This window comes from Aythya ferina, assembly GCF_964211825.1.
Source record: "Aythya ferina genome assembly, chromosome: 1".
NCBI classification, from domain to species: Eukaryota; Metazoa; Chordata; class Aves; order Anseriformes; family Anatidae; genus Aythya; species Aythya ferina.
This window is the reverse complement of record NC_140296.1, coordinates 192145258-192171583: the sequence shown is the minus strand read 5'-3', so window position 1 is coordinate 192171583 and position 26326 is coordinate 192145258. Positions and strand designations below refer to the sequence as shown.

Sequence of the window (26326 nt, the reverse complement as noted above, 5' to 3'; positions counted from 1 at the left end):
TACAAAACGTACTTTCAGCAAGTGACCTCTTTCCAGTTCAGCAAAGTCAGCTTCAACATGCCTGAAGCTAGGACTATGCTTAAATGCTTTGAAACCAAGGCGATCAAGAATATTCACAGCCGAGTGTCTCATTGAACAGATATTTTGCTTGATCCAGGACCTTCAATGTGTCTTTTTGGTGTCAGTTGAAACATTGGCCCTGATTCTAGATTGGGAAAGTCTTCTGGGGTGATAAGGACACTTGCTTTAGTTTACTCCTGCAAGATCTTTGTGAGGCTGTCCTCTATACAAAACATGCTGCAGGTGTAGCTAGCAGTACTTAACAGCTTTGACTTTTTCAGCCCCCATCTTATCTCGAAGCCAAAGTCATAGCAGGGCTGCCAAGTAGTTTGTTCCCTCTGATCTCCCTTGGGCAAACTAGCAACTGCAGGCTGCCTTCTGTCATTTCAGGTGTGACCCAAAGAGCCCGGGGGCTCCGAAACGCTCCTGCTTCCCACTGAGGCAGCAGGGAACTTTGGGAACAGACCTGCTGCTCGACGCTCCCGTCTCCAGCCTCCTGCCTCCAGCCTCCTGTTAGCGAATGGCTCGGTTTATTTGGAGCTCGTACCTCCACGTGGAGTCAGCCTCCAAGGGCTCGATCACGGGATTTTGGGGTCAGGAAGCTCAGAGGAGGTTCCCAGGTAGGCTGAGCAGTGAGTGGAGCAGCTGGACCTGTCTCATCCCCTCGGGCTTGCCTTAATAGTGAGGGACGAGCGCGTTGTGTCCTTGAGCAGGTGGCTGAGGGCCACCACCCTCAAGGAGCTAGCCCTCAGGGAAGGTGATGGCTGAAGGAGGGGGGAATGAGATGTTCCACCTGGGAGACACGGGGCGGCCGTCAGCAGGCTCTGTGCGTGCTCCCAGAGCCCGGCTGCACACACGGGGAGGAATTCCCCCCACACAACGCCCCTACTGTGCCACGCAGCCCCTCGAGGGGACGAGAGAGGGGTTTAGGGCTGGGGAACATGGCCGCGGGGCTGGGAGGGTCGCGCTGGGGAGCGGCCGGCTCGGGGCAGGGCTTGCGAAGGAGCCCGGGGGTGGTCGGAGGCGTCTCCCGGGCCAGCCCGGAGCCGGCTGCCGGTGTTTCCCCATAAATAACCGCGGCCGGGCCGTATAAATGCCGCGGCTCAGGTGGGGGCCAAGCCGCTTCAGGACGCGGACAGCGCCGCGCCGCGGGGCCGTGCCCAGCCCGGGAGCGAGCGAGCGAGCGGGGCCGCCAGGGGGGGCCGGAGAAGGAGCGGGCTCCGCTCGCCGGCCGCCACCTCAGGCGGGGCCATGGCAGCGGGCGAGCGGGCGGCGGAGCCGCTGGCGGAGCTCAGCCACTACGTGGTGGCGCGGCCCATCTACAGCGAGGCGGGCTTCCAGGACGAGAACGAGCGGCGCCCGCCGCTGCCGCCCACCCTCCGCGAGCGGGCGCAGGCAGCCTGCAGGTGGGTGCCGGGGGGGGGCCCGGCACGGAGCTGGGGGCCGCCCCCCACCCCCGAGGTCCCCCGCGGGCTCCCCGCACCGCGAGGTGGCGGCGGGTGGCCAGGGGTGAGGCGGCCCCTGAGGAGTCCGGCAGCGCCTCGGGGCTGCCTGCGAAGGGCTCGGACGCGGTCACACGTGGGGGGATTCCTGCAGGAGGTGGCGTTTGGGGCATAGGAGGTGCCCAAGGAAGCATCTCTGCCTCTTGAAACGTCTACAAATCCCGGCTTTCTCTCAGTTTCTGTCAGGGTTTCCTTGGCTGCTTTCTGCCAGGGCTTACGTGGTTGCCTTCTGTCAGATCCTCCTTGGTTGCTTTCTGTCAGATCTTCCGTGGCTGCTTTCTGCTGGATCTTCCTTGGTTTCCTTCTGTCAGATCCTCCTTGGTTGCTTTCTGTCAGATCTTCCTTGGCTGTTTTCTGCTGGATCTTCCTTGGTTGCTTTCTGTCAGGGCTTTCTTGGTTGCCTTCTGTCAGATCCTCCTTGGTTGCTTTCTCTCGTATCTGCCTTGGTTCCTTTCTGTCAGGATTTTCCTGGTTGCTTTCTGTCAGGAATTTCTTGGTTGCTTTCTGCCATGGATTCCTCAACTGCTTTCTGACAGCACTTTCTTGCTCGCTGTCTGTCAGGGGTTCCTCGTCTGCCTTCTGTCAGGACTTTCTCAGTTGCTTTCTGCTGAAGCTTACTTGACTGCTTTCTGTCAGGACTTCCCTGGCTGCTCTCTGTCAGGGCTTCCTTGGCTGCTTTCTGACAGGATTTTCTCATTTGTCTTCTGACTGCAGCCCCACGCCGTATGTTCATAACTTGTTTTCTCGCAGCTGTTCGAAAAAAAGGGCCTTTCAGATCACCAAGTCCTTCCTGCCCATCCTGGAGTGGCTGCCGGGCTACCGCGTGAAGGAATGGCTGGTCAGCGATATCATCTCGGGGGTCAGCACCGGCCTCGTCGCCACCCTGCAAGGTAAACCCAGGCACGCCGGCCCTCTGCTTTCTGGGATGTTTCTGGCCGAGCACGATGATATTATTCAGATGGAATTACAAATCGGAGGCTTGTTATTTAATACTAGATATTAGGTATTATTTGGCGATAAATAATTGATGTTTTTAATTTATCCTTTTTTTTCTCTGCTTGGGTAGAAGATTTATATTTCCTTTGACATGCTATGGAGATGTAGTTAACTTTTTTTTTTTTTTCGTCTTTTTATTGAAAGAGTATTAATTTTGATATTTAAATAATTGTAATTACAATGGATTGGGTAGGTCATGCAGTCATATTTCTGTTTCTTAATTATCTGAACCTGTAGTTCTTCTGCAGCCGCCTACAAAAAAATCCAGTTATTCCCCCCCAATAATGCAATCTTGATAACTTTCCTTTAAATTTTGCCTGCAGGATTGTTTAAGTATCTGCAGAAAACAGTCCTCAAGGAGGTGGTGTTGTATTCACATTTAAAAAAAAAATTGAATCTTAATGGATATTTACAGTACATGGCTTAGGGGGAAAGGATTCAGCAGATAAACAAACAGAAAAGTGACAGAAATAAGCAGAAATTAATGAAACTATGCTGGTAAAGAAGGGCTTAAAGGGGGAGACCATTCATGTGCCTGAGGCAGCTGATAAGGTCCCCTTTTCAGAGAAGAGGCTAGCTGTAATCCTGAAGTGCACCAGCACATTCATTTCTTTCACCTCCATGCTGTTCTTCCACTACCCTCACAATTTTTCAGGACTGGGGGAGGTGAAGTTAGCTGTGTCAACCAAAACATTTTCCTTCCTTGGAAATAAGTTGCTTACACAAGGTGGCAAAGATTACAGACCACACGGGGAACAAAGAAAGTGCCTCTTTCCCAATTAGCCACAAATCTTCCCTACTGTCTCTTCCCTTGGAGCGTGCTAGGAAGGCACGGACTGCAGAAAGGAGTGGTACAAATGCCTGCCCCAGGCAGAGAGACCTGAGGAACAGGGAAGTGACTTGTCCACGGTCATGCAGAGCTGGAAGATCTCTGCAGAAGGTGGTGCCTCAATCACAGGACTATCCTTCCTTTTTAAGGTGAATTGTGCTAGATGGGCCTTCGATATGACTTATTACAGCTATTATGCTCTCACTGTAACCCCCTCATTTACATTTTTAAGGTGGTGCATGATTTTTTCATAATTAGATTCCATTTGTAGAACTGATTTCTGAAATATACTGTTTGGTCTCCTGCCTCTGTGGATTGAAAAATACATTTAAAAACAAAACAAAACAAAACACAAATGAGTATAAATTTAACCATGTTAGATTTGCACTGGATGTAATTAAATATATATATACATAAAACACTTATGAAATTCCAAATCATGAAAACTGGCCAAAATGGTTGTCAAAAAAGTCTTCTGGGATCCCAAAGTGCCTGAAGTCCCTAACTCCCAGCAGCATAGTGCCACTTGCAGTCCTCTCACCAGGCATAGCAGCGTGACCAGGTCTTCGCTTTGGTGTTTTTTTGTGGTATCAATGCAGAATACAACAGTCTGCCATGGGAGCTAACCAGGGCATGATACGGAAAGCAACTTTTCCTTTCCATTTAGTTTTGTTTTAATTCTATGTTGGATTTGACAAGCGTGAGTATATGAAGTGAGAAGATGGTAAGGATCAAAACTCTCCAGTTTGGGTGATTTACTTTTGGTACTTACAATTATAAACTGACACCTGTCAAAGAATGGTTTGATTTTCAGAAGACTGAGCATCCTGAAGCTTATTGGTAGTGCAATAATTCAGAGTTAATGCTTGAAAATTCTGTCTGTAACTTGAGCACTTAAAGAAGTCCTCTTTTCTCTCAATGGGTAGACCATTCCGTCTTGCAACAGTGTTCCCCTGCTTAAACTTCTTATTTGAGTGTGTGTTTTATGCTACCTATACAGGTATAGGAACATCTTTCAGTAATTACTCATCCAACTAGCAGTGTGGGATATACAATCATTTACAATACTCACATATGTGCCTGCAACATATTTACAGACAAAACTTTGTAATTTGCATCTGGATAAAAAGAGTAAATCTTTCTGAAAGTCTATTCTAGACAAGACAGTAGTTTTCTGAGTGATTTTAAATGTGAAATTTCGATCATGTATCGTTTCAGGTTTGGCATATGCTTTGCTGGCATCAGTTCCTGTTGGATACGGTCTCTATTCTGCCTTCTTCCCCATCCTGACATACTTTTTCCTGGGAACATCAAGGCACATCTCAGTTGGTAACTGCATATGTTGAAGTTACAGTAAATTAACTATTACAAAATGTTAATCCTTACTGTGAACATCAGTATTTCCTATGATGGCTACTTTCTGAACCATATTGGTTATGCTGAATATTAATATTTGTGGGTTTGGGGGGCTTAAGACTTATTTCTTCTCTATACAGGCAGCTGTGCATAATAACTAACTTCACTTGTGCCCATGCATGCCTTTCACTTGTGTTTATGCTGAAGTTTAAATGTTATTTTTGGCTACACTCTATGCAAGAAATTAGAAGATAAAACCTGCCTCAGTAGGCAGTAAGAACAGACATTTTTTCTATTACCTAAAGCTCAAGATGGCTAAAACAGGTCTTTCAGTCTTCTCCTCAAGCCTTCCTTGCTACATCCTTCTCTGATCACTGTGGCCAATACCATATTCTTGCCTGTTGCGGAGACCCAGAACCTGTGTCTACTCCAGCCTCGCTCTAGGTCCTCACATCAAGGCTATGGGTAAAACTTGTTGATTCTTTCTGAATCCTTTCTCTAAAATGTATATGTTTTCCCTGTCAGTTTGCATATTTAAAATTCATGTTACAGCTTGATCACTGAAATTTCTGTTTCTCTACTCCAACAAATACAGTCTTACCTTGTTCACACCTCCTAACACTAGGGTTGTTTTTCCCTTACAAAGCTTTGGCATGATATTGTGCTTTTTCACCAGCTTTCTTCTCTGTGGCGTCAAATACTTCTGTGTGTTTGAAAGAAGACACTTTCTGTCTTCTTACCCTACCTACCAGCTCACATTTTCTCTCCAGCCCTGAGCACTTACCTCTACTTATGTTGACATCCCTACTTTCTACATTTTCCACTCCATTTTATACTTTCTTCAATATGCTTATTCATTAAGAAAATCTAAGAAATCTGTAAAATTAACTTATCTTCTTTCAAGACATTTTGTGCCATTTTCCTTTTCTGCATAATCTTAGTAAAAACTGCAACAAATTCAATTGCTTTTAGATTGTGTTTTGCTGTTACGATGATTATTTACTATCTCTGTATCTTTCCCAAATTATAGTTTCAGTCATCTTTAGCCAATGTAACACCAAACTACTGCCAAAAAAGCCAGTCCTATCCCTGGGTGCATGTTCTTGCAACCACCATTGCACTGGGATTCCTGACCATGCAGCTATGTGGTGATCTGCATCAGTTCCTTCATTCAGCTGCAAACTAACCGTTACCAAAAACAAGTAAATAATAACATCGTTTTTAGCTGGATAAGTGATCCCTTTTATCTGGTGGTGGGCCACAGAGCTGCTGGTGCAGATGGAAGGGAAATGGTTGGAAGATGTCACAGCTTTTGGCCTTCATACAGCTTAATTGGCTTAAGCAAAGGATGAAACTGCATGTCTATGTATAACAAAAGTTATTTAAGGAAGGAATTGTGTCTCTGTGCCATGTTCGGAGCGCCAGTGGCTTCTGGCCCTCTACTACAACTACTACAGCTAAGTAATGTACCCCAGTTAAACTATTAAATGGATTTTCTGATTTAGAATTTGCTTGTCTAGTCTGGTAACTGCTTCTTTTCAATGCATATTAAACTTCAGCATGTTCTGTTTGTCATTACAGGTCCATTCCCTGTAGTCAGTTTGATGGTGGGATCTGTTGTCTTGAGCATGGCCCCCGATGAAAATTTTATCATAGATAGCAGTAATGCTACAGGGGCTAATAGTACTGGGACAGTGGTAGACACGGAATCCAGAGATGCACAGAGAGTGCTGATTGCTAGCACCCTCACGTTTCTGGTTGGAATTTTACAGGTAAAATAGTTGTCTTGAAAACACTAAGTTGGTATTTTAGTGTTAATGGGAAAACACGCAGAATGGAAATACCTACTGGGGCAATAAGTCTTTTTCCTGTAGTAAAACACAAAAATGAAGGAAAGTCATCTCAAACTCTGAAGAGCTTTTTGGGGATTAATCTTCTTATCCTGGGCAGAGTTTGTGGCAGCATGACTGGGAGCATTGACAACGGAAAGATAGCATTGTGATTGCAGACGATGAGACCTGCATGAAACTCAGTGCTAATGGTGTATTAGCTCCATATCCTGGAGCATCCTTTCACAAAGCTCTTCAGGTCTCTTTAATTTCACTGGATGGCATGATATTATGCTACATTAGTCTGCAATGGGGGTAAATGGTCCTAAGACTGTCAAAAAAAAGAAAAGAGCAAAGCATAAGAAACCACCGAATAAAAGCATGCCCTTGTTATTGCTTAGCAAGCTATTACTCTTCATGATTTTTCCAGGTAATATTTGGAGTCCTTCAGATTGGTTTCATTGTGAGGTACCTTGCAGATCCACTAGTTGGGGGATTCACCACTGCAGCTGCTTTTCAAGTGTTTGTGTCACAACTGAAAATAGTCCTAAATGTTTCAACTAAAAACTATAATGGTGTCCTTTCCATAATATACGTAAGTATGCCTTTCTAATTTGTTTTGGTTTTATGACAGAATTTTTGCATAATTGTTTGCCTTCTGCTTCTATTTCATACAGGAGTGATCCATATGCAATTTATGTGTATAGAGCATCTCTTTAATTCTCACTGTCAGGAAGATCTGCAGGTGGTCATGTACAGCTGAAGGGCTCTCAGCTGCTGCTTTCTTGTTTCCCCAGACTATAAAAGGCTAATTGCTATATTGAAGTCTTTTTCAGGCAGAGCAGTTTTTCATATAAAGTTTGAAAGTAATTATTCAGAAATTCATTTTTCTGGGGGGTTATCACTTCTGGAGACTGTTTCCCTCCCACCCCTTCCTGGCACACTGTGAAGCCCCCAAAGCTAACTGGTCCCAAGCTTCCTTACTCTTAAAGCAGTCAGTCATCCTGGTCAAGGGCATTGTTCTCTATTCCTGTGAACATCTACAGAAGGATGTGGATTCACGTCCTGTGGCCAGGTACCTGCTGGTTAGCTAAGCTGAGGCTAAATGTTGCTGTCACAACTCCATTTGTTGATCTTAGAGGAAATGATCAAATGGAGAAATGTCTTGGCTGGATTACAGAAATACTGAATTCCTAGAGGTTCTCACATTACAGAACAGTCTGCTTCCCCAGGGAAATTATTGAGAGTTCTGTCGCTGACTTCAGCATGAAACTGTTCGACTTCATAATATTTTAGGTCTTCATAGCACTTTAAATTAACATTATAGATTTCTAAAAGAAGCTGCTCTAGACAAAAATTACTTACAGGTTTTGTGTGTCAGTTCAGAAAACCAGATTAGCAAAAATACCCTAGGCATCTGTAGTACCAAAAATAGGATGAATATAACTACAAATAGCAAGGTAGAATTTAGAAAAAAAAATCAGGTGAACTATTTGAAAAAAAAAAAAAAGGTATTTTATGGGCCTTTTTAACATTAATGAAAATTCTTTGCCTCGGGGCGTGGAAAATTAGATAAGATACAATACTATGTGATAAACCTGAGAGCCTGGTGATGGACTAATTGATCCAGCAGGTTTTTCCGTCTCTGTTTTTTATAATTATTGAAGAGTGGTTCAGCTAGTAGAAGGTACTTTTGAAAAGGAATTACAAAGTTCTTCCAGCTCCCGCAAGCCTGAGCGGACTGCTGACTCTTCAGGTTAAAGCTCAAAGCTTCTGCGTTCTAGCAGGTGAGCCAGGCAAAGGTGTTTGCAGATGTGTGCAGAGCAAAGAAATTGTGATTTCTGATCTGCTCAACCAGAGACTTGCTGCGTCAGCTTCAGCAAGTCTCGGACCTGCTTCAGAAGTGGTGGTTAACAAATTGCAACACCGAGCATCTGACATTGGCAGAATTCACAACTCCAAGTTAGGAGCCTCTTGTTCCCCTGTAAAACGTGGCAGTGGAACGTATGGTAAGAATGGGATTTGGGGTGAGCAGTACAACAGGCAAGAAATGACTTCAATCCCCAGAGAATGGCATCTGATTCAGTGCTTCGGAAAGGTTTCTACTTTAGCTTAGAAAACACTGCTGGTCAAGCACTTAGGTATTTTATTTCAAACCAAGAATCTTTTCAGGAGGGTAGTAGTGGTACTGCTGCTGCAACTCTCCCTTTGCCTTTAAACTAACAGCCTAGAATTTCAGGAGCTAACCTGGAGGCAAGAAGTCTGTTTCAAACCTCTGTTCTATCAGATCATTCTTTACTGTGTATGGAATAATCAATTTTTCTTGGAGACAAGGGACAAATGAGAATTACCCCATTGCCTAGGAGGAGGAGAGAGGAGATAGGAAAGCCACCGATAGGTGGCTTTTCTCTGATCAGCCCATTCTGTTTTCCTGTACACTTAGAAGTGATACTTTTGTCATGTTTGTATAAACACTGTACAACCATAAATGTCAGTTACATGGACTGTAGTTTGCTATAAACAATCTGACCAAGCAAGGACATAGGAAGGATAGATGAGGGCGCTGCCTGTTTTGGTCCAGCTGTGAGGGTCCTCCAGCCTGGGACTGGCTTCTGGTGGGAGCAGGGTTAATGCAGCAGGGTTATGCACTGCAAGGTGAGATTTTGCATCTGCTTTTCTGAAGCACAGGACTCTCCACAGCCTGGCAGGATCCACGCTGTCATACTCGCTGTCTGGATGTCAGCAGTGGCAGTAGGAAATCTGTAACCTACAGGCTGTACGTACTGGCCATATAGCAGATCAGAATTTTGCCCATGGGGCTGCTAGCTGTCATTTGAATATAAAGGTGAGAATCTCTCTTGCTGCTTGGAAAGTGAGTAAGCTGCAGGTCTTCCCATCCTTGCTCTAAGAACAGGTTGGTGTAAAACAGTCAGGGCTTTAGCTCTTGTTACTAAGCATTAATTTTCTAAAAATCAGGATGCAGAAACTCCATGTAGACAATTATTCCATTAAATACACCATGAAATCCAGTCACTGATTCTGTAGCAGCTCGATAGTACATCAGACAGAGTTATTCTCAAGCTCCTCCAGGCCAGAGCAAAGGAATGAGCAACTCTTGGTCTCCTCCAGAACCCTACGCACCTGGATCGTCTCATGAGTGTTTTCACATCTTCCACGTGCAAATGTTGTCATTTTTATTTTTCAGACTCTCATTGAAACGTTTGAAAGAATTGGTACCACCAACATTGCAGATCTTATTGCCGGACTCCTCACCATTTTTATCTGCATGGTAGTTAAAGAAATAAACGATCGATTCAAACACAAGATTCCTATACCAATACCAATAGAAGTTATTGTGGTAAGCAAAGAAGCATGACAAAACTGGTAACAGGTAAAACAGATGGGGCTGGCTACAGGAAGACACGAGCCTTTTTTAAGTACTGAAACTGTTGTTTCATTTGATTACAGACAATAGTAGCCACTGGCATTTCATATGCTGCCGACTTGGAAAACAAATACAATGCAGGCATTGTTAAGAGCATTCCAAGAGGGTGAGTGCCTTTGTTTTCTGGGACATAGGTATCATTTTAATTGGCTAGAAATGACAGTGGTAAGATAAAAGACGTGAAAGAGAGATTGAGAGCTGTAACCTGAGTTTAGAAGCCAGAGCTGGAGATGTCATGAGTTCTACTTCTGGCTCTGTCAATTATGCTGCCTAATTATGTTGCGTAGCTTTTCTTCATCTGTAAAATGGGTTTAGAAACATTTACCTGATTCATTAAGTTCATCTGAGAATTAATTATGTCATGTGCCCGAAGTGAATATATGCCTAAGGAAAATATAAAAAATAAATTAAGGGATTTTAAGTGATGAAATTCTCCTTCTCTATAATTTCCGTAAACCTGAGTTATTCAACTACAGTTCATACTCAGGCTGTTATCACAATCAATATTGTCACTTAACATGGTCATAGGAGCAAGGATTTTGAGGATTACACTGGTAGAGACTTTCACTTGAAAGATTCAGAGCATTTCACAGTAGTAACCTTCACATTCCATTTGGTATTCAGGCCTTGATTAATTAAAATTTGTGGAAACACAGTAGGGGATAAAATGTTTTTGAGGTCTTCCGTTGAAATATGTTAACAACAGTATGAAGTGTCATTAACATATTTATGTAATTCGCCGTTTTATTCAATATATCCTTTATTTGGTTCTTCAAAAATGTACTTTTTCACTTTGCTATCACAAGGCCAAATCTCAGTTATGCTGAGAACAATGGGAGCTTTGTTGCTGACTAATAGAATCAGGATTTGGGCTATGGTGAGCTAGATAAGCATGTTCTGGATGTCAATGGGCTGTTTCCACCTTTTTATTAACTTGAAACATTACACTTCATATTATAAGCAACCTGTGTGCCTCCACCTCAAACTCCTTGACAGCTCTAGTTAAGAACAGAATTTGATCAAAGTCGATAATACTAACGTATTTTCTAAATGCTAGATTTTTGCCTCCCGAACCTCCAGATGTCAGCCTGTTTTCCCAGATGATAGCAGCCTCCTTTTCCATCGCTATTGTCGCTTATGCTATTGCTGTATCTGTGGGGAAAGTATATGCAACCAAGTATGACTATGCTATTGATGGAAACCAGGTACGTATAACCAAAACTGTCTGCAAACACAGGGAGTGTGATTTCTGCTTCACAGTGATTTATGTGTCCAAATGAAAGAAACATATTTTTTTTCAGACTAAAGTTAAAGTCTAATGGGAAATATTCTTCCAATTGCTGGGAAAAAAATAAATCTGCAATGGCCATATATTACCTAACAAATTTACCACACAAAGATGAGCCAGATTAGCTCTATCTTCAGAGTCTGCTCTTCATCCTAATTGCTCCCATATCAGTTTTGGGAGTGTAGTAGCTCTGGAAGGGTAGTTAAAGCTAAGCACCGTACACAGGAATTTTCTGGTGATACAGCATTAACATGGCCAGCTTGAGCAGCCTCCCTTCTATTTCTGCTCATAAGAGAGATTTTGACGTGAGTTATTGGACTGGAGATGAAGGCAATGCCCAGCTAAGAAGCTGCTCTGGACAGCTTTATCTAGGCTTGAACTTTTTCAGTTAAGGTGTGATTTTATTCCTACAGAATAAATTGATGTGCTTCTCAGTGTGGCACCAGTTATGCAATACGAATACACTTGTAACCATACAGCTAAGTCCTACAGCTTCACAAAATTAAATGCCTGTGAGTGTATGAACATGAAAAACACCTACATCAAACAATTGAATTGCTTTAAACATTGCTTTTTAAAGGCATGTAGTTAGAAAGTTGCTCGAGCTATATTCATTGCCAAGCATGTACAGGATTCTTGCAGCCATCTAGTGTCTTCGTAAGTGGTTATGTACCCATGGGCATGGGAGAAACATGTTGGAAAACCTCCTTGTCCTGCATCTATGCTAATTTTGAATGTTATCCTTTGAACTATGGGAAAACGCATTCACTGCAATAAATAGATAAGCTGAGCACTTTGTTTAATGAGTCCTTCTTTATTTCAGCACTAATGGGTTATGTGAAGTTTGGTTTTGGAACTACTGTTCTGCAGAATGTAACAAAATTCTATTGCTGAACATGCTGGTCACTATATAAAACACAAAGTTCATATCTGGTAACACTGTGATTTAAAGTTGCCAAAAATGCATTGACTTTCAGTTTAATCCCTGTGAATGAATAATGCATACTCCTGGAAGTGCTGTTTATGCTGTTCTTTCACTGAATATGCTGTTCTTCCATCACTGATGTGCTTCAAAGATACTAATTAAATATTACAGTAGCAGAATTATTGTCCATAAAAGCAAAATGCATTCTTTCCAGTACTAATGCTATGAATTTTATGCATATCAAAGGCTAACTGCAGTCATAAATGATGGGCAAATAGTTTACTTGAACTGGAGAATTTAAAATAGCATCATAAAAGCAGGTAGTAAAATCATTTTGAAGGACAGTCCAATACTATTATCTGCTAGTGTTTATTTTGTCTTCATAGATTCATAGATTATTAAGATCTAAGAACACTAGGAACTGCATTTCCAGCATTTTCCTGCAGAACACAGCTGTTACACAGGAACAGGCAGGAATCACCTCGGTCTGTTCTCTTAAAGAACATGACTTTATAATCCTGCTCTCGTAGTTACAGCTTAATTAAAAGCTTACAGGAAACTTCATTTTGGAGAAAAAAAAAAGTCAAAATCAAATTCTAAATTATATTTTTAAACATTCACAGTGAGTGGAAAGCTCCTATGACTCTGTCAGCTTGATAAAAACAATGTTTCTGTCAATTATATGGGATTGCAGGCAGCTCCCAAATGCCTCATTTCCCAGCAGAGGAATGGCCCAGATCCCAGGACATAAAGCTCCCAGGGTCCTTGTCACTTGAGCAGAACAACCAGCATCAGTAGGTGCCAGCATCTGTGACCCTGGGGCAAAATTGTGAGAACGCTGCCTGGGACTCAGCGTGAGTTCATTGGGATGTTCAGAGTGAAAAACTTCTGGCTCAACAAATTAGAAGTTTTCAGTGAAACTGTGTTTTTTTGCAAGGCTCCTGATTAGTTCCACTAATAATACCATGCTTTGCATTAATTAAAGCCGTGTCTAAACTCAGACTGTTGTACTGATTAAACTTTTTTTTAGATGATGATATTCAGGAGTTATATTTATACTAGTCCCATTTGTTGATGCAATTATACCTGTGTAATCGTAAGAAATGATAATTTTGACAGCATTCATGGAAAAAAAAAAGCTATAAAAGCCTTTATTTTAAGTCAGGTATGCCCACATTACAAAGGGTATGTCAACTTCATTGCATTGGTTTCTAAACACATATAGTTACACTGGCACAAGAGTAAACTTAACAGCTGTTACTAATCCAGGCTCTTCTCAATATTTCAGTGCTACCTACTTTGTGAACTATTGTAAAATCTATTGTCACTCTCCACTGCAAAATCACCTTCAGGAATCTGTATTTACAGCATCATCCAATTACCTTTCAGGAGTTTATTGCCTTTGGGATCAGCAACATTTTTTCTGGTGCCTTTTCTTGTTTTGTTGCAACGACTGCTCTTTCACGGACTGCAGTCCAAGAAAGTACTGGTGGAAAGACTCAGGTAATGACCTCTTCTTACTGATAGTGTACACAGGTGAGTTTAATAATCTATGGGGATGAAAGTGGTCCTGAAATGGTTGTGTTCCCGTCACATATAATGCCACGGGTATCTCAGCTAGCAGCTTGTGTGTGGGTACTGCATCATTTTTGTAGCTCTGCCAGAAGAGGGCAATCAAGTTTTACATACGCAGATTTACATTAGGATCCAAACTCCTTCCAACCTAATTCCCCAGAATTTCATCACGAATTAAGGGACTGAGTTTGTCGCAGTAGAAATGCAGCATGCAGGACGAAATCCTATCCCATCCCTATATATCCTCTTTGAGGTACCTAAGGTCCCATGTGTTGGCCTGAGCAGCCCTGCACATGTGCACATGTGCCGTCTTTCTCATATTCTGTGTGGTGCTCCCCGGTTTCAGAGGACTACAGCCACACACTTATTTAACAGTGGAGAAGTCCAGGTTATCCAGCAGCCCCTTTTCCAGCTGCCACACAGACTCAGCTCCTTTCATCTCTCTATGCAACTCAGCCCCCTCAAGAGCTACTACCTTGCGTGCAGTTGTTTGCACTACCTGCTTAATTGAATTCCCTCTGTGTTAGCTGAAGTGTGTAATGATTGCCCATGTATGCCTAAACACAGCGGCATTTTGGCAGGTCTCCTTGTTCCTAAAGAAATGTAACTACTTGTGTATCCTAGAAACAACTACTTTGTAATCCTAGAAACATAAGATATAATCTTAACGTGCTCATCTTCTATAAACACTGTGTCCTCCGCAGGTTGCCGGTATAATCTCAGCCGGGATTGTTTTGATTGCCATTGTTGCCCTGGGGAAATTGCTAGAGCCCTTACAAAAGGTACTGTATTCATACTCTGCCACCAGCACTGATCAGATCTGAATGCTCAGCTTTGATGGACAGAATTAATAGCCCTGTTTGCAATTGCGGTGATTGAGACCAGACGAGGCGCTGGTTTTACACTGTGTAATGATATACACTTTGTAAACAGAAAACAGAAGATTAAATATATCTTAATAAGCATCTTGGCTTTTGAATAGTGCCTTTACATTGGTTTCCTTTGCAGTCTGTGTTGGCAGCTGTAGTCATAGCTAACTTGAAAGGGATGTTCATGCAAGTGTTTGATGTTCCCCGTCTGTGGAGACAGAATAAAGTGGATGCTGTAAGTCAACTCATTTTTCCTCCTCTCCCTAATGTTTTTGTATGTTTTTTGTTGTTCCTGTTTTTTCCTTTCAGTGTCATCCAACTTTCTCTTAACTACCACATCAACTGAATTTTGTAGAGTTACCATCAGAAAAATCTTTAGTTTAGATTTGCTCTAGCAAACTTATTTTGTGTGCACCCTCAAAAGTTACATATCATGAGGTCAGGTGAAAATTTCCCATTCTAGAGTTTTACATAATATAATCTTCTTTATTCCCTATACCCCACAGAAAAGGTGCCTGTGCAGCGATGACTTCTTTGTAGCAATTGCCATAGTCTACAGTAATCTTGTATTGAGATGTCTTGAAAATCAGAATGAAGATGGCCTGTGGCCACATTTACCATTCTGCTTTGATCTTCTGCAAAATTTAAATGGGCCAGAAAAGCTGAAGTTTTCTTAATTCATGCATGTATGCTTATGTTGGTATCACATTAGTTTCCCACTTGCCTGGATAATCTCAGATGGTCCTTACAAAGTATATTTTCTTGCTGTAGCAAGACTAATCCAAGCTAGAAAGCGGATTCATTTGGTGTACTAAGGGATGTATGAATATGCTTTTCTTAAAAACCACTGTAACCTTATCTCGGGGTTTTCTCCCACTGGGTTTTCTGTGGAACAAACCCTCAGCATAGCCGTTAGGGCAGGAGGCAATTGCATGAAATGTGTGTTCTGTGTGCAGACCCTACTACACACAGATTTTACAGGGGGTATATGAATAATATCTGCTTTAGATAGGTCTGAATTTATTTAGTCAATCATTTAATAGTCCTCTTGACAGATAAAAGATCCCACTCACTTGAGTAAGAAGTGCGGGCACTCAGCTTTTGGTAGGACTGGGTCCATTGCATGTTCTGCCTGGGCAGCAATGCAGGGAGGAACTGAGGAGCCCACTTCAACTGTTCTGCCTGAACATTCAGCAGAGACTTTTAGAGAGTGCCATTGACCTGCCAATGGCAACCTGCTAACCTCTCTTTGGAACAGTTCTGGTTCCTGGACATCACTGAGGAGCCCCCTTCCCTCTGTACATGTCAATAGGTGGGGAACCTTACAGTGTTTACCTTGCAGGAAAAATATTATTTCTGATTTTTAATTTCCTAAATGCTAGCAATGCCTAAAAAAATACATGTCTAGAAGTAATTTGGAGGAAAATAAATGCTTTTAAATGGAAATCAGCTAATTGCCAGTGTGCTATAATCATTTCCAACATTAAATTCTTCTGCTACTCTTATTGTCTGATGTAGTGATTCTTTAGAGTGACCAGGAGTACTATGTTATAATTAAGAGATTTTGTTATTTCCTCTCCAGATGATCTGGGTTTTCACATGTGTAGCATCCATCATTCTGGGACTTGATTTGGGATTGCTTGCTGGCCTTTTGTTTGGATTGCTGACAGTTGTGCTGAGAGTTCAGTTGTAAGTAACACGGGATCAGAAATAATTGTTAGTGTTATACCATCAAAGAGACAATATGCTGAAAAGCAAGATGATTTGTGGCAGAAAATGTGCTTGGTTTACAAAGATTTTGAAGTGGAAAAATCTATTCTTTAGAACAAAACACTTTGTGTGCTATCAGTTAAAATAACAGTGACGTGAGAGGCTGCATTATGTTATCAGTATCTATTCTGTATCACGTTGGGTACTTTTGTAGTATTTAGCTATATATTATTTCTGCATCCATGTAGCTGTATTCTGAAAAGAGAAAGGAATATTCTAGATAAAATGTTAAAAGATATATGAATGGCTTCTCTAATGAATTACTCATTATAGTCACTCTTAGCATATAATCATACTACAGTACGTTGCATGTGCCAATAACGTTTTTGGTCATTGCTTATACAAGGCTGAGTGTACGCCTATGGGGAAAGGGGAAGACAAAGCATGAGACTAAGAAAAAATTTCATGTTTGTGTTTGATTTATTTCTGCTCTAAGAACACGTGGCAGTGGAATGGTGAGAAAAGGTGACTTTGCAGAGTCTCATTTGGCTATCTTGTTACGTTTTCTTGATCTTTTATCTGAAAATACAACATAACTCCTTTCCTTCAGCCTGGAGTCCATACAGTAGGGTTGCCACCAATACCAAAGGATAGTTGCACTGTCAGCAAATACATAAAAATAGAGCCTTCCAAAAGGTGTCATAGAGTAGGAGATTGTAAAATCTACTAATTCACAATTACTAAAAAGAAGAATTTTAAGATCCTCAAAAAACATCCACAGATTCAACTCAGATTTGTGAAATCCAGGTAAGAAAAGGAAGTAAGGCTTTGCAAACCTCTAAATAATTTTCTTCAGCTGTTAAAAATGTCTGTGGAGACTGCAAAACATTTTGGTTTTGACCCAAATCCAGAGAAAAGGGATTAGAGAAAAAGCTTCAGATAGTGTGAAGATAATGTAATATTGTAATGTAATATTGTTTCTGTTGATTTAAAATGGGGAAGAGTGATCAATATATTTTTTCAGAGTAAAAAGCCTAGCTATGATATTTACTTTCCCTGTCTTTTTGTTTCTGTTAGTCCTTCATGGGGTGGCTTTGGAAACATTCCAGGCACAGACATATACAAGAAGGTCAAGGACTACAAAAATGTAAGTCATTGCTGAGTTGTTTCCCTTCAGTCTACAAGCCAGTGTAGGAAAAGCTGTACCTTGCTGATTGTTGACAATTTGACTTCAGAAATGCTTGAAGATAACAAGTTGCAACATTAAATTCTTCATCCTGATCCAGATGGTTGGTCCATATTGCATGCTGGGCTGTAAGCATCTAAAAACTGAATCACCTCAAAGATCAGCAAAGATTAGTGAATTGTTAGTGAATTAGTTATGTAGCTGAACTGTTGAAACAGTTGAACTGCTCCTTAGTAGCCAAAATATAGTTGTTGCGGCTCAACCTTATATTCTTTGACAACAGATTGTAGAACCAGAAGGTGTGAAGATCCTCAGGTTTTCAAGTCCAATTTTTTATGCTAACATTGATGGACTGAAAAGTAGCCTCAAATCCACAGTAAGTGATATGTGATGGGTTTGGATGCAACTTAATTGGCTTTGGGTTTTCCTTAGAATTATATCTAGGTGAAATTAAATCATTTTGGTGCCTTGATCCTTTTCCTGTAGGTGGGATTCGATGCAGTCAAGGTATATAATAAGAGACTCAAAGCACTAAGGAAGATACAAAAGCTAATCAAGAAGGGGAAACTGAAAGCTACTAAGGTAATTCTTTTTTCTTCTCAAAGGATTACTGTTAGAGCTTATTACTTAAGCCTTAATTATGAGTTCCTCTGTACTCATCTTTAAAATAGAGATGAAAAGTGTGACTGATTACTATGGTAGGAAGTCTGGGACCTGCAGGGGGTCTAGCAGAACAGTACTCCTATTCACAGAATCATAGAATCATAGAATATCCCGAGATAAAAGGGACCCACAAGGATCATCGGCCCAGCTCTTATTGCCAAAGACATCAAGATTCAGGCAGCTGTGACAGTTGTAATGTTAACTGCAGTGGAAAGCAAGAGATTCCCTGATCTCACCTCTACCCATCACCACCTGAGATTAAATTAAAGAATCACAGAATGGTTTGAGGTTGGAAAGAATCTTAAAGATCATCTAATTCCAACGCCCTGCCATGTAATGCAGGGACACCTCCCACCAGACCAGGTTGCCCAAAGCCCCATCCAGCCTGGCCTTGAACACCTCCAGGGATGGGGCATCCACAGCTTCTCTGGGCAGCCTGTGCCAGTGCCTCACCACCCTCATAATAAATAATTTCTTCCTAATGTCTGATCTAGATCTAGCCTATGTTAGTTTAAAACCATTACTCCTTGTCCTATCACTACACTCCCTGACAGAGTCCCTCTCTTGATTGTATCTGTAAGGTAAAATTGCTGGCTCTTTCATGTGTACATGGCACAATTATCCAGCTTCCTGTGCACAGGTCAGCTGTACCAGCTGGCTGGTCTTCCACATCCTCTGAGTACAGAACGTACATTTCAAGAATTAAATGTTTGCAGGAGTGGACAGGTAACCAATTAAATCTTCAGCGTGGGAAGTTAGGAATGGGTATTCCATTGCCAGTGATTTCAGTGCAGGATGCAATATTTCTGCATATATTCCACTTCATCATGCAGTTAAATGTGGCAGACCTAATTCAAAGTTGGATTCAAATTCAAGATACCGGTATTAAATATCTCCTAGAAATAAAGCTTTTGAGGGAAGGAGTAGCTCTGAGACACATACATGTATGTGTGTGTATATCTATATCTATATCTATATCTATATCTATATCTATATCTATATCTATATCTATATCTATATCTATATCTATATCTATATTTGATAGTGGCCTTTTTTGTAGGAAGATGCTCTGTTAAAAAAAAAAAAAGGAGGAAAGGAAATATACTGCATAGAGGAAGAGAAAACTATTTACTCCATTTTTTTCTTTAAATTCTTGGATGCAATATTGGTCTCATTCTTGAAGCAGAAGTTATCACAGGGAATTATATTCAAACATTTTTCCATGGTTACATGATTTATTCCATATATTATCTGCATATTAGAATGGCATCATCAGTGAGCCTGGCATAACTAATGAAGCTTTTGAGACTGATGAGGAGCCTGAAGACAACGAAGATCTTCAAGTTCCCACCAAAGAAGTAGAGATCCAGGTGGACTGGAATTCAGAGTTGCCAGTCAAAGTAAACATCCCCAAGGTGCCGATCCACAGCCTCATTCTTGACTTTGGAGCAGTAACCTTCTTGGATATTGTAGCTGTGAGATCAATAAAAACGGTAAGGACATTTTTTCTGGTGTTCCAATGAAAAGAATCTGGCCAGCAGTATGTAAATCAAGAGCTGTTAGGTGAAGGCAAGGTTGTTGAAAAAATACCTTTAAAACTTAGATAGCCACAGGTAGAATATTGGTGTGTGCATATTTTAGGTGAAAAAAAAAAAAGCATGAAAAGAACATTATAGAGGCTGCATAGTTAAGAGTCAAGTACTCCAAAATTAGAACTGAAAAATGTGGCCCACTTGTGTGCATGCATTATGACATTTTAGTTCCATATTTTCTTTCCACATGCCTCCTGCTTTAATGTGGGTATAGGACGATGCTCACTCAACACAGAGGTAGTAAATATTTTGTCTTATCATCATTTTCTGTCTTTATGCACAAGATTTATTTATTCCATATTACTTGAATTATGAAGGAAGGAAGAATGATTCATTTTTAATAGGATTTTCTGCGGCTAACATCAGAGCACTTCATCAACATTAGTTCATCTTCACGCATCACACTGAGGTCATAAGGAGATAATGTTCCTTGTTTAGGGAGAGGGAAATGAGGTAAAGAGATTAAGGCCAAATGTTTCCATTATTTTTGGTGCCCAGTTACAAGCCTAGAGGAGCAAATTGTTTCATCTTTAGTCTTTTATTATACTTTCTCTGTTCAGACTACTGCTTTCACTAACTCCAAATTGCAGATGGGACTGTTTATCTTATTGATAAAACAGATCTTAGATTACCATGATTCTAGATTAACGCTGAACAGAAGTGAATGCAATTAGCAATTGCCTCTGAAAATGCTCTTTGGAGAGACCCACCTGCCATCAGGAAGCCAGGGGTAGAATGCAGTCTCCCACCTTTTAACATTTTAACCAACTGAAATACAAGGAATGCAGCGTGACTTGCTTCAGCCCTACTTTTGATTCAGTTCCAGCTTCTGAGACAAATGAGATTGTGGGTTCCACAGAGACAACTCTTTCCATATGCAGCTTGTTCATCCAAGAACAGGTCCATCTGGTGCACTGCATGAGGGAAAATCTCTGTAAAAAAAATATTAAAAGCATGTGCCAAGGAAGGACTGTATTGTATCACTGATACTTGAGGGAAAGAAGGCTGCCCAGGTCCACATGGTTGTCACTTGAAGAGACATGATTTTTCATACTGTGAGAACAGAATCAGAACCTTAATAACAGGCAGCAATTTGTGTATGTGTAAAATGGATAGTTCTACTGACATAGTCAAAGATTGGTCACTTCAACAACCAGGTACTTAACTAATAGGTCTTCAAGTATAGCAAAGTTTACCAGTTCCTTTTTTACTATGAATAAACAAAACAGGAAATTTTGAATGAAGACACTCAGAAACAAATAAAAAGTGTGCGTGCATGTGTGTGTCTATACATTACATTAATTGACATATGTACATATATATGTATTTTGTCCTTACAGACTATATTTATTTATGTTTTTGTTGTAAACTTTCTTCCTTTCTTTATAGATAATTAGAGAGTTTGAGAGAATTGATGTGAGAGTATACTTTGCTTCATATCAAGGTAAATGTTCAAATATTTCTACTATCGCTCATGCAAAGAATGAAGTGAGATTGAGAAGGGATCTCTAGATGTGTCTGTGGAAGCATTTTTTTCTAATAAAATTGTGAATTCTCACACTGATAATCATGGTGGCTGTTCTAGGACACAAAGAATGGTGGGGTTTAAAGGAAACATAGAAAGTAAAAGCCAAAAAATAGCTGTTGTTAATGACTTGTTTGGCTATATATTTGATTTCTGATAATTGCAGCCAAGTATTTTGATATTTATTTCTTTAATTACTTCAAATTAACCTGCTCTGACTTTTATTTTTTAAATTCAGACAACCTTATATCTCAGCTGGAACGAAGTGCCTTCTTTGATGACATTGTCAGAAAAGACATATTCTTCTTGACTGTCCATGATGCTGTGCTCTACATTAGGAATCAAATGACATGCAGTGACAGCCAGGATCCCATATTTGAGAAGGTAAGGATATCTAGGAGCACGTTTCCCTTCCTTCCATCACCTAGCATTCATTCTGGCAATTTCTGCTACGGCATGGCACATTTGAAAACTAGACATAGAGCCGTAGGACAAAAAAGTAAGAATCCAATAAATCGGACAGCTTCCAACATGTAAGTTCCTCTCAGCTAAACTAAAGCAACAGCTTTGTCAAGGAGCAGTAAACAACAGACCTGTAAGTCTGTTGTGGAAGTTGTATTAAGATACTTCAGAATAATAAATCTACTTCAGTGATATGGACAATGTATAACTCATTGTGTTTCTTTCTTTCTGCCAAGATTTCACTTATGCAGGAGTCTAAAGAACCTATAGAATTCACAGAAACAACCCGGACTGATGACGAGCTTGATGTTCAGGAAGAGGTATGCTCTTTAGATCTGAATGTGTATATTATTCAGAGAATACTGGTGGTTTTACTCCTTTGTAGTACTGAGCCATGCCGTTAGGCTTTTTCAGTAGGCTGTGGTAGCTGGTACTCCTGATTCAGCCCTCGTCCTCCCCCCATACCTCCTCCCCTGCCACTTCTTTTTTTTGGGGGGTGGGAGGCATTATTATGAATATTGCAAGAAACCCAAATGTTACTCTATCACTAACATAAATACCTACCACCTATCCACTGAGCGCCCTAATCACTGGGCTATTGTGCAGAGAAGCACTTTTCTCTCCTCTGTAAGTCACGGTGCAGAAAGGAATGAAGGATTAAGAAAGCTAGAAAGACACCACAGTTCTGTAAAAGAAGCACTTTTACATGGCAGGCCAAAAGACTTGAATTCTGATTTCTGTTCAGAATTGCTTAGATATTTATATTGCTGTCATAAAATATGAAAAAGAAGCCAGGCTCTAAACCACCCATCCAAGCTCAGACATTGTTCTGAGAGGCTTCTGTCCTCCACCTTTATGGCCACTTTTTGCAGATACCTTCAGACCTGCAGCTTCCTGACTGATCTGTCTGGTGCGGACACGAGTCACTGTTACTTTCTCTGTACTGTCAATGAGCCCAGGCTGAACTTTGTGTAGTCAACACACACACAAACATTGTGTTTTCCATGGGGTGCATACTCAGAACTAACCATGGCTTGTTTCTCTCTACCTTTTCAAAACCCTTCCACTAGGCTATGCGCAGGCTGGCTTCCTGAAGAGGGCCTGCTGGGACTGCCTTCCCTGTGAATTCACAGCAATATTTATGCACCGGTACTATATACACATTTTCTGCAATGAAACCAATCTTGGCACTTGAAGAAAACCCTGATTCTTAGTCTGAATGATACAGATCTCTAGAAATCTCCAAATTTTAGCTTCCGTTATCCATGAAATATTCTGGACCTTGATTCAGCGAGCACTTTCCAATTTGATATCTTGATAAAAAAAATCAGAAGACTGTTATGAAAGATGTACTCAGTTCGGGGACTAGTCAGGCAAAAGGTGCGTTACGCTGCTACGTCGGAGTGTACAGGAAGAGAAGCTGCGTTGTGCTCCGCCTGGGGAGTTGAAGAGACCAAGATTTTTGGATTTTAGGCCTTTTGTCATGTCTTTGTACAACGCCTAGCGAGGGGGCAGGAGTTCTAACCGGCCAAGTTTTGGCAATTCTAGAAGATTTGTGAGACCTTCCTGAAAAATCTCTCTGCGTTGTTCTTTCCAAGCAATTCCTTAAATTGCTACAGGTTGTTGGACAGCTGGTTGGAGAGCAGGTGACAGGTGGAACAGCCACACGAACAGAAAACTGCACTGAACTACTAAAAACTTTAAATAGACTAAGTTTCAATAGTAAAGACAGCTGGATTGGGGTTTATTAGCTTTGTCTTAATTCCACCGTAGCAGATCATGCACTACTATTAATGATCATCCCTAAAATGAAGTATACACAGCAGATTCTTTTGGCTAGTTTACAGAGCTTTCATCAATAGGCAGATTATGACCCGGGTTAGATTAATAAAAATCTTAATTCCCAAGTACTTAACGGAATCCGTGCAACAGGCTGCTACTGAATGCAAGTAAGAGTCAGAATGTGACCTACTATAGAGGTTTTTTAAAATTAAATATAGGAAATTAATTAGTTTAATGAATAGTTCTATTTTTATATAGCGTATTTTTTTTTCTTTTAATATTCTACATCAGACTGCTGCTGTTCTTTTGCAGGAAATGTCTAGGCATTTGACAGTCCATAATGCACAAGTGCAATAATTTTCAGAAGACAAAGGAGTTGAACTGCACAACTTTAATCCTCGTTTTAGGAGTATATAAAATAGATATGCAATAAGTCAATGTTCTTAATTTTCATGAAAAAAAGAAGTGTGCTTTGATGGAAAATAGACTGCTACCTTAAATATTTTAGCACTATATTTTTAATTGGAAAAAAAAAAACCTGCATGGTGAGGGAATATATCATAACAAAAGTATAAGAAATGTCCGGTATAAAGGCCCTTTCATATTTAAGATTCACAATTTTGTCTAAACAGCTTCAGTATGTTCACATACTTGAGTCTCCCTATTTGATTCCATCAGAGAAATTTTCCCGTATCTCACTGCACTGAATTTTTTTTTTGCTGCAAGTAAAGCTAGTGGAAAATCTCAGGTGAAAAGCTAAGCACTAAATAAATTATCTGCCCTAAAGACCTGAGTGAACTCCATCAAAATCAGTGAAAAAAAAACACTATAAATTTCAATCACTTGGACAGGATCCTTATTCAGTGGGTAACAGCATCAACCCGACATCTTTATTCCCTAGTTAAGGCAAAAACTTCGATCTTCATGACAGTGAAGTTTCTCATTTCAGATGCCCCAGAGGTTTGAACCTCAAAGGTACGGGCATTGCAGTCCAAGCCAGCAAAAACCTAGGTTTCTACATTGGTAATGCTTAGGCTCAGAACATTTTCATGCAGAACACATGCTATGGAAAGATGGGATACAAATTTTAACATGGATTGTTTTTTCCCCTCAAAAGAACATTTGCGCTGTGAAGTTTGAGCACAAATTCTTGCCAAAAATGTGGCCCTGTATTTTGAACCTTCTCCAGTTCTTGTCCATGTAGGTATTTAGAAAAATAAAATAAAATTGTTGGCACTCTTGTTCTGTCCAAACATGACATTTCAGCTGGAATCAATCCGTTGTGATAATACACGATGCAATGCACTTACTCTCATTCTTGGCTTGTGTATTTCTTCAAGGTATAGCTGCACTCAACCTTTCCTGAGTAATTTTTTCACAAAAAGCCTACATTTACACAGAATGGTAGCAGGTAACATGCAGCAGGCATTCCAATACATTTTTCAGAGGGGTCAGGAGTATGTGAGTTTCTGTCTAATTATCCATCAGAATGAAGGATACCAAAACAATTTTGCATTGAAGCTAAAATTCTACCCAATTTTGTACTAATTCAAACAACCACAAGTAATGCAACTAAAGGTACTGATTTTTTTCCCCTCAGTGGAATGAAGAAGTGACTTTTTTTATATGCATTTTGAATATTATTGTCTTTGCATATCAGGTACTAAATTTGGAGATGCATTTTAACTTTATTACCCTTTTTAAAAGAGGCATTTTGAAAGTAATTGTATCCATTAACTAGAAAATAAAGTTGTGCATACTGAAAAAGTACTACATGCACCTGCATTTTCTTAAAATTCTTCTCGTTGTGCATTTGTATGACGTGGAAATGCACTTTGCACAGATCAGTGTCTCTTTTCCCTTGGCTCTGCCTGTCAACAAACAAAAGAAACGAATGCCAAACCCCCTCTCTCCACCTTTTGGAGATAAGACAAGAAACTAGAGGCTTAAAAGGCTGTTTTGTGAAGCCAGGGCTACAAAGATAATGGAGAAAGGTTTCTGTAGGTCCCCATCCTGAGGACCTTCAGTAGGATGCTGACCAGCCTGGAGTGTTTGGAGTTGTCCCAGCTTTAGTTATGAGGTACTATTTGAGACTGAGGGCGTTTTCAGCCCTATAGCCTGGGATTTCATTATTTGTATATTCCTTCCGTGCTCTACATGTTCTATACGTGGTATTTTCAAACCCCTAACTTTATGGAAATCCAGAACGTAGTCTCTGGGGCAGGGCACTCTTCCTATGAAGCTTCAGTGCATACTGGAGGTCCACTGTTCTGTCAAGCCATTTTAAGTTTTTATAAACCTGGTTAAAGGATTGCTCCAGTTTTAAGACATTAATCACTCCCATGGTGATGTCAGCCAGCAGCTGGAGACCAGCGCAGTTTCAGACGTGTTTAATTTATTAGAAACCCACTGTTCTGGCACACCTTCCCACCAAGCTCCCAAGCACGGCTCCCGAACTGCCTCATTTTGCCTTTCCATCCCTCCCCGAGGCGGCCCAGGGCCGTGTTTCGCCACAGAGCGCCGAGGCGGGCAGAGCCCTGCGGAGCCAGCCGCCCCCAGCCCCGCCATGCCTCCGCCGCCACCCCTTCCCCTCACAGCCCCCCAACATGGCGCCCACCCCAACCCCCTCCCTCACCGCGCATGCGTGGGATGCCCGGCACTACAACTCCCAGCATACCGCGCTCCCCCACATCCCACCAGCCACCGCGGCACCACCCCCTCCCCCCTCTCCC

The 26326-nt window shown here is 41.1% G+C and overlaps 2 protein-coding genes across 5 annotated transcripts in view; both read left to right on the top strand.

Annotated features, from left to right (window-relative positions):
* CBLL1 (Cbl proto-oncogene like 1) overlaps nt 1-26326 on the top strand; it is a 78634-nt gene that overhangs the window by 45663 nt on the left and 6645 nt on the right. The window lies entirely within an intron of this gene.
* Nucleotides 1312-25364, top strand: SLC26A4 (solute carrier family 26 member 4; the record flags this gene model as incomplete). Of its 3 annotated transcripts, XM_084509903.1 has the most annotated exons (20): nt 1312-1466; nt 2313-2452; nt 4606-4716; nt 6325-6515; nt 7003-7167; nt 9778-9930; nt 10041-10123; nt 11075-11222; nt 13620-13733; nt 14510-14587; nt 14814-14909; nt 16257-16363; nt 17462-17531; nt 17854-17946; nt 18057-18152; nt 19496-19726; nt 21215-21269; nt 21589-21734; nt 22049-22132; nt 22883-25364. In XM_084509903.1, 20 exons carry the CDS (start codon nt 1312-1314, stop codon nt 22904-22906), a joined length of 2340 nt encoding a protein of 779 aa, XP_084366029.1. In that variant the 3' UTR covers nt 22907-25364. The 3 variants fall into 3 exon arrangements, with proteins under 3 accessions (XP_084366029.1, XP_084366030.1, XP_084366031.1); XM_084509904.1 differs by lacking the exons at nt 1312-1466; nt 2313-2452 and adding an exon at nt 5077-5208 and having other exon boundaries at nt 4612-4716; XM_084509905.1 differs by lacking the exons at nt 1312-1466; nt 2313-2452; nt 4606-4716 and adding an exon at nt 5722-5945.